This window comes from Oryctolagus cuniculus, chromosome 6 (genome assembly GCF_964237555.1).
Source record: "Oryctolagus cuniculus chromosome 6, mOryCun1.1, whole genome shotgun sequence".
Taxonomy (NCBI): Eukaryota; Metazoa; Chordata; class Mammalia; order Lagomorpha; family Leporidae; genus Oryctolagus; species Oryctolagus cuniculus.
The window spans coordinates 138,975,685-138,983,635 of record NC_091437.1 but is presented as its reverse complement, the minus strand read 5'-3'; the positions used below and the strand labels follow the sequence as shown (position 1 = coordinate 138,983,635).

General features: G+C 51.2%; 1 protein-coding gene across 5 annotated transcripts in view; it reads left to right on the top strand.

Annotated features, from left to right (window-relative positions):
• The first annotated feature begins 2,999 nt into the window (after positions 1-2,999).
• Positions 3,000-7,951, top strand: part of CSMD3 (CUB and Sushi multiple domains 3) — a 1,302,111-nt gene continuing 1,297,159 nt past the window's right edge. For 3 of the 5 annotated variants that reach the window (XM_051844775.2, XM_051844772.2, XM_051844770.2), the window contains exon 1: positions 3,001-3,624. In XM_051844775.2, coding sequence (XP_051700735.2) covers positions 3,447-3,624 — 178 coding nt within the window. In that variant the 5' untranslated portion in view covers positions 3,001-3,446. Of the gene's footprint in view, positions 3,625-7,951 lie in introns of all 5 variants that reach the window. The other 2 variants (XM_051844773.2, XM_051844771.2) reach the window with 2 other exon arrangements.

Here is a 7,951-nt window from a genome sequence, read left to right as displayed (position 1 = left end):
ATATTGACTCAGAAAAGACACTGTAGATTCTTCATTTCCTCTTGTACATACACAAGGAAACCAAAGGTTTATGGGAAATGGAAGTAAATGATGAGTTTACATTTGTGCCAAGATATTGTGAAATCCATGCATAGTTTTTTCACAATACCCATTTTTCATGAACTTTTTAAGGCCTTTTGTATATTACTTTGGGCAATGCAAGATAGTTAACCTCTTTGCATACAAAATTTTTCATCTTGAAATTGAGAATAATTGTAGTGCTTCTCAGGGTTTGAGTGAGATATGTCCTACAAACATATCCCATTATTGAGTATGCAGTAAGCATTTAATATTTGCTATTGTGTCTGCTTTTTTTGTTTGTTTTCTAACAATCTCAAGTCAAGTTACATGCCACTGCCTTGCTTTCCTGCAGATCAATTTCAGTAGATGGTCTCTTTGTCCCAAATATAGACACTGTATTTTTCCTTCATGAGAAACTAGAATTCTCATCGAAGAGTTTGGCTAGTAATTTTATGTTTCTGGAATCCCTTTGGAAATGTTCCTTTGAAGAGGAGACTATTCAGTGCAAACTCAAATGTGGGCCTGCAGAAAAGACCAGTGCACCTAATTGTGACTTTGCATAAATCACTTCATTTCTTCATACCTTAAGTCTCTGTCTGTAAAATATAATTCTCCATCCCAACTAAGAAGCCAGAAGAAGCAGATGAAAAATGATTAGTGATTTCTTATGTACTGTAAAAACTATTTGTATTAACTGGAAACTATAGTGTTGTTCAACATATTATGCATTCCCAGATAAATCTCCTAGCAATCTCACACTGAAAGAGAGGCAGGAGTCCTGTAGGGAAAGATCACTGGATTACAGGATTAGTAGTATGTTTGGAAACAAATATCAGAAATTGGTATCGTAGAAGTTGTCTTTAAGTTTCCATTATCAAAATTGGTTTTGTGCATGGTAATTATTGTTAAGATATCCCTGACTTTTGAGAAACAAAGCTACTGGGTTTTGTTCTTTGTTTTGTTTTTGTTTTGTTTTTGTTCTTTTCTTTTTGGATTCAAGTCCTCTTGTCTGGATATATAGCCATGTGTTCAAATCGACCGCATAAAACCAAGATTTCTGTTTTCTTTATTAAACAGTGAATTCCGCTGAGGTGAGCAACCCCTGCATCCTTGCTAAGCAGGGTTTTGCTGGGCATCCTCAGGCAGTCCCGGGACCTGTTTGCATCTACCTGGGGATGCCCAGCAAGAGCGGCAGCAGCAGCAGCAGCACACCCTGACATCTTGACTGACATCACCGCCAGAGCCGCTGCCCAGGTGGCTGAGCAGGCTAATGCCGTTCTCATTGTTGAGTCTTCCAATCCTGCTACAGTACCAGCCTTGTCGCCCACTCCCTTTCCGAATCTGCATATGCAGACAATGAAAGAGAGCTCTGGTGGGAAGGAGTGACATTCTGCCCCACCGCTCTGAAGGCGCCTCTCAGAATTTAATGAGGTCAGTTGGGCGTCTACAGCCTGTGCCTTTTGCTATAGTTCCCGGCCCAGGAGAGACATCCCTCCCTAACACACACACACACACACACACACGCACGCGTGTGCACGCAAATGTACTGCAGACACACACTTGGGGAAACACCTACGCAAAGAAAAATCACACCTACCACCATCTTCATAAACGCGCGACCCTTCGCTAGAGCGCGCGTTACTCTTCTTTCTCCTTCTGGGAGAAACAAAAACCCACACACATTGCCACATCCCCCAGAGAGCTCAGAATCCTTCCTACGCCTGCAGAACACCTGACCATTCACCCCGATGGACGCTCACAGGGTGCCCACTTCCCAGAGCAGACCCCCACCCCACCCCCCGACACTCCACGATGCACACGCCTTGCTCCACAGAGCTGGCAGCTCCTGTGAAAGCCCAGGGACGAAAAGCTGGCGAAAGGGACAGGATCCGTTATGGGGGGTGGGGGTGGGGGATGTGGGCAGCTGCAAGCTCAGACTGAGAAGTACTCTTGACTAAACCCTGTAAAGATACACACACACACACACACACACAGCCGCCCGCACAGCCTTTCGGCGTGCAAATGGAGCCACAGGCATCAGCAATTACCAATCCCAAAGCCAGCCCTGGAACCCTCCCCTAAGCTCCTCTCCTGAGATGGGACAAGATTGCAGGAAAGGTCCATCACCCATCCATCCGGCCCTCGGTCTAAGGAGCTCGCGATTGAAAGACCTGGGCCAGAACCGTGCGGAAGAGGATTTGGAAACTGGCACAGAGCAGCAGGGCGCGCTGAGCTCCCACAGTCCCCGGGCAGGAGGGAAACAGGGGGTCTCTCCTGGATGCGGAGGAGCGGGTGGCTTGCACGTGGCCGGTAGATGGCGCAAGAGCTCTTCCTTTGTGCGATCTTAACCCTTGCGTGGCGTGAGGGCCTGCGTTAGGTCCAGATGTATGGATGCGTGCATTTTCCGTTTTTGAAAGAAACCTCCCATTTACATATTTGAGACCGACTCCGAATTAAGACAAATGGGTCTGTTCTGAATAACTACCGCAGACAAAGTGGGTTAACTGTGGAACACCCCGGCCCACAGGCAGCTCGAGAGGATGAAAGGGCCAACTATTTAGGGAAATGACTGACTTCCCTCCTGTACCCAGCACCTCCCCTCCCCACACCCCCGGATGAAATCCGTTTACCGAATCATTACAGGGAGAAAAAAAAAAAAAAAAAAAAAAAAAAAAAAAAAAACAGTTACAGGTTTGCAGTCGGTGTTTGAATATGTCAATGTATGTGTGCAAATAAACTCCCGTCTGTGGTTTCCTTTCCTTCAATTCAATCGACGGATAATGCCTGCGAGAAGCCTGCCTGAAATGTGCTGCAACTACAGTAGTAACACATGTCCCGTCCTAACGTCTTGGGCATCGATGGAGCCCGATTCGTTATCCCCACGGTTCCCCCCAAAGCCACGCAGCTCCTCCGATTAAAACATTCCTTTAACGTTCTCGCTTCCGAATTCGTAGGCTGCAAGGGAGAGCTCACTAACATCATATTTCTTGGGCTGTTTTACAGGCAGAATTGATCTATTCCGGGTTGAGGGATTTGGGAGGAAAAAAAAAAAAAAAAGCAAGCCCCTTGATTTCCGATATTGTAGGGAGTTTTTTTTTTCCCCAGACAGGAGCTGGGCTTTCGGCGGCTCACTAGTGGTTTCTGGTGGCTGCTATCGCGAGCTAGAATTGGGGGTAGGTTTTGGTGGAGGGGGGGGAAACGCACGAGAAAAGACAGAATCCAGAGTAGCGGAGACTTTGTGCCCCCGTCGGAGAGATGGTTGAGTCCTCGTCAAGGTTGCTGTGGTATCCCAGAAACACCATTCACTCCGAGCTGTGACCGCGCACCAACAACAGCAACTCCGCTGCGCCGGGCTGAGGAGCAGGCATTGGGAGCTCGCGACTATCATGAAAGGGATCCGCAGAGCGGAGAGCCGAGCGAAGGAGCCCAGACCCCGGGAGCCTGGCACGCCAAGATGCGCTAAATGCGGCCGCCTCGACTCCGTCCTGCTGAGGAAGATGGGCATGAAAAGTGGATTTACGTTTTGGAACCTCGTCTTTTTATGGACCGTGTCTTGTGTGAGAGGTAGGTCTGCTTTCCGGGGTGGCGGGGGTCCCCCTTTTGCTTTGCCCGGAGGTGGGCTGACTTGTCGCCGGAGAGATGCTGGCGGCTCACTTTGCAATCTGCACCGATAAAATAATCGTGATAATACTGAAGAAGGAGTTGATTCACGGCTCTTCTCTCCCCCCACCCCTCAGATAGGAAATGCATTTTGCTTGCCAGATTTGGCGTTCAATGCGGTGATTGAGCTTGTGCTCAATAAATATTCTTGCAGTATGCTCAAACGAATACGTGAGTTGGTTCCTATAGCCTCTAACTATTGGATATCCAGGCAGAATTCCTCTGCAAGACTTTTCTCGGTGGCGAAGATTACCTTGATTTCTGGTCAGATCAGTGGGGTTTGATGCTTTGAGTGGAATATTTATATTAAAGACACTGGTGTGTAAAAACCCTTTTTAACCCTTTCAGGGAAGAAAGTTCCCGACGTGATAGGAATGTGCTGATTTCAAATGCATTAGGGGACAGGGGTCTTCCAAGCGTTGCTACACCAGCATGAATGTCTGCGTGCATATGGGAATTATTTCTACGTGGGCTCCTGTGCAATGGTACATGTAGGGGAGCGTCCCCAGCTCCTGTGGCAGAGGCTTAGGCAAAAGAAAAAAAAAAAAAGGCTCCAACCGGTCTGAGGTGGCAGGAAGTATAGAGATCCCCCTTTGGGGATGAATGAAGCTGGGAGGAAAGTCATTAGCCACCGACCAAAACGAAAATCCCCAGCAAGTGTTAGCTTTCAGACAGGTAGAGTGAGTGTCACATGCACAGACAGGAGGAGGGGGTGGAGGGTGGAATGTAAAATTTATTCCCGAGCAGAAAGGCAAGGGGGCAGACAGGATCCTTGGAGGAAGAAGAGCTGTCCTCCGGGAAGAAACGGATCTACAGCTCTCTCCCACAACTTCTGCACCCGGCTGCCCCTTAATTGCTGCAAAGAATACTCGGGGGGTGTTTATGACTCATGCCATCATTTGCGAACAATCACCTCTCCGTACTCATGGCAGCTCGAGCAGACGCGGCGGACGTCGCTTTGTACCGAAGCTGGTCTCCCACCGCGGGGGCTGCGTGTCGGGGAGGCGGGCGGGCTGGCGGGCTGGCCGGGGGGCTGTTTTGGCCCAGGCGCGCCACCGCTGTCAACACAAACCGGACGCTTCTTCCTTTGTAGATCAGTGCCTCTCTCAACCGCAATCGGGCCGCGTCTCCATGAAACAGTTTATTGTCCAGCTTGCAGCTGGCTGTCCCCCCGCGGAAGGCAGCCCATTTGCATTCAGTGGAAATGATAATTCATGTTTTTGGAAGGAGGGAGCTGGAGAGGTTACCTCTCTCTCCTTCTACTATGACCAGCCATGGGTGGCATGTCTGGAATTTTAATTTACATCCCTCAATGCCAGGAAGTCTACCCTGGTCTCTGTGGCAGCGAATGCCTTGTAACCCCAACCTGCTCCTTGAAGCTGGATTCCCTGTCCCCTCCCCGTCGGAGCCTCAGCGCGGCTCTGAGCTAAAAACGCTTGTCCTAAGCATTGGGACTGCACTGCCTGGTGCACAGAACGCGTCTCGGATGGCTTACGAGGGGTTTTCGGCGTCAGCCCGACGTGTGAGGAACCTCACCGTGTTGCTTAGTTTGCCTGCCTCCAGGAGCCAGTGGTTAATGGATGGCCCCAGGGCTGCTTGCTAGACGCGCGCTCCGCGTGGGGGAGGCGCAGGGAGCCAGCAGCAGCAGCCCTGGCTGGAAAACGAGGGCTGGCGCCTTCGACAAGATGACCGGGGGTTAAGTGCGAGTTTTCCTGTGATACCTGTTGAGCCAAAACACATTTGGGGGACAGATAGGGGTGGTGTGTGTCCGGGGTGGGGGGGGGGGGGGGCTCCGAAGCGGGGAGAGCCAGCCAGCCCGACAAACGCAGAGCCGAGCCGCCTGCAATTACCGCCCTGGCTGCCCGCACCTACCGTATATTCCGAACAAAATGCGCCATACGAAAAGAATGGTGCGTTAATTTGCTTTAAATGGGCCTGGCAATGGGACCCCTCCTCTCTATCCGCAACTTCTATACCTTGAACTGAGATAATTGGTCTCCCATGAGTATATATCCAGATTCCGGGATATTGGGAAGGAGCAGCATGTCGGATTCCAAAAGTCAATATTTATACGGACTGTTAGAACATTTTTAATGGTAATAAAGTTCGTTATTGTCACATATCAGGTGCTTGCAAGGCACTGCCTACATATTACAACTTGGAGAGCTCTCCCCAAATTCTCAGAAACTTCCATAGTTTGTATGATTTTAAATCTGCCTCTGATCTCTGGGTGGGGCCAATTTTAACAGTTGCCTCTTATTCTCCTTTATCTTATTTTAATTTCACCTTAGTCTCAAGGTTTTCCTAAAATCGAGATCGCCGCAGTGCCATAGACCTTGTTTGCCCCAGTGTCTAGGCCTGCTTTTGTCTTCCAAGCTATCTTTCCTGGGCTCTCAGGCCCTCAGAGAAGCTTAGATGGGGAGCCCTTCTGTAGGGTTCGCAAATACTAACCCTGACGGGCACCAGGGTGCGGATGTCTGAGGCGCGCAGTTTTCCACGTGAACAGCCCTGGCCACGAGACGGCCACCATCTGCCCACGCTTTCCATCCCTCCACCATCTCACCTCTGCGTGCCACAGCAATGACAAAGAGGCTCCGTGGGAGGAAACACCTCAGAGTGAAAGATAAAGTGGTCTTTGATAGGCCAACACCTCCTGGGTGGGCCTGAAGGGGAGTCGACCTCCCCCGAAAATGATTTTATCTCCAGGGTCTGCATCTGAAATGCAAGGCTGCAGAGGGCACCAACTTAAGGGTGGGGTGTGGCGGGCACTAGTTAGACCCCTGCCTGTTTCTTTCTGAAACATCACCACACACACACACACACACACACACAGGCAGAGGTTTTCTGATGCGTAGCCTCCAGCTGCCACTCCTGTTTGGGTCTCGCCCAGAAAGAAACTGTGAATCTCTAAGTCGTGCTGAAGCGTCCCGCCCACGTCTAGAGACACCCAGGGATGTTTTCCCACGTCCCTTCCCAGGGGGATCTCTGGAGAGCACGCACAAAGCGCAGGAACAGGAGTAGAAGGCGTTATCAGGCGGGGATGAGGGGGCGGCGTCCGCACCCCACGCCAGGGCGTGTTTCTAGGGGCAGAACCTGGACTCCGTGAAATAGCGGCGTCTCGGCATGCTCTGGGACGCCAAGAAAATAATCCCGCTGCAGAAGAAGGGATCCACCCTCTACCCCGCCAGGAGTCCCTGGGGCCAGAGGTGTAGGCATCAGCTGCTCCTTAGCGCCTTTCACTCACTCCAGAGTGAAGTCTTAAGCCCTTCCCGTGTCCACGGGGGCTGAAACCCTCGCTCCCCGCCCTTGAGGCAACAGCCTACTTGGCACGATGGAAAAAGACCTGTAGTACCTTGGCAGAACGTTTCAAAAGGGGGAGAAGGTGAGTTGTGTTTACAGCGCAGTAACCACAGCGTACACAAATCCATCCCTTAACTATCAGGATTTTTGAAACACTTCCCCCAAAGGTTAACACAATTGAGACACACCTGCTTGGAGTTAACTTTGGGGGGGGGGAGGGCTCCCTGTCCTGCCCCTCCCTTCCTTTCATCTGTGTCCGCTGGGAATATTTATTAATTGCTCCTAGAAGGCCAGCCCCAGCTTTGAGATTTCCATGGAGCCTTCAGGGTTGAAGCTGGTGTGGCTGATGGCGAGAGGTGTGTGTCTGTGTGTCTGTGTGTGTGCGTGCGCGCGCGCCTGGGAGGAGGGAGGACACACAGATCCACATGGAAGAGCCTCGGGAGGCCACTTGGGTGTGGGTGAGTGCATCCTAGGAGAACGCACGCACCACAGGGAACTGCATTAATGTTCCCTGGACTCCAGATGGTCGGTGGCGCTGCGACCACTGCTGCCGCACGATCCGGCGGAGGCGGCGAGACAGCCTCCACTCTCCGCACAGACCGCAGCGCTGCCCTCATTCAAACAACTTCTTCTCTGAGATGCGCTTGGGGAGTTCGGAAAGCTTGTTGGGGACAAGAGTACTGCGCGATCGATCCCCGTGCTCCCTTGCCAGTCGTTCACTGGGGGAGAGGCAAGCACCAGGACAGCCCAGAGGCCAAGCCCAAAAAGCGTTTAGGGTACTCCGAGGAAAGAGCTCGGAAGAAATGAAATGGCACGGGGGTCCTCCAGCCGCTGAAGTGGTCCTCTCCGAGCCCCGCTGAGTGGCTGGAGGAGGGCTGGAAGGAGCGCAGGAGAATTGCTGAGCATTGCAGAATGATAATGAAGCAGGACA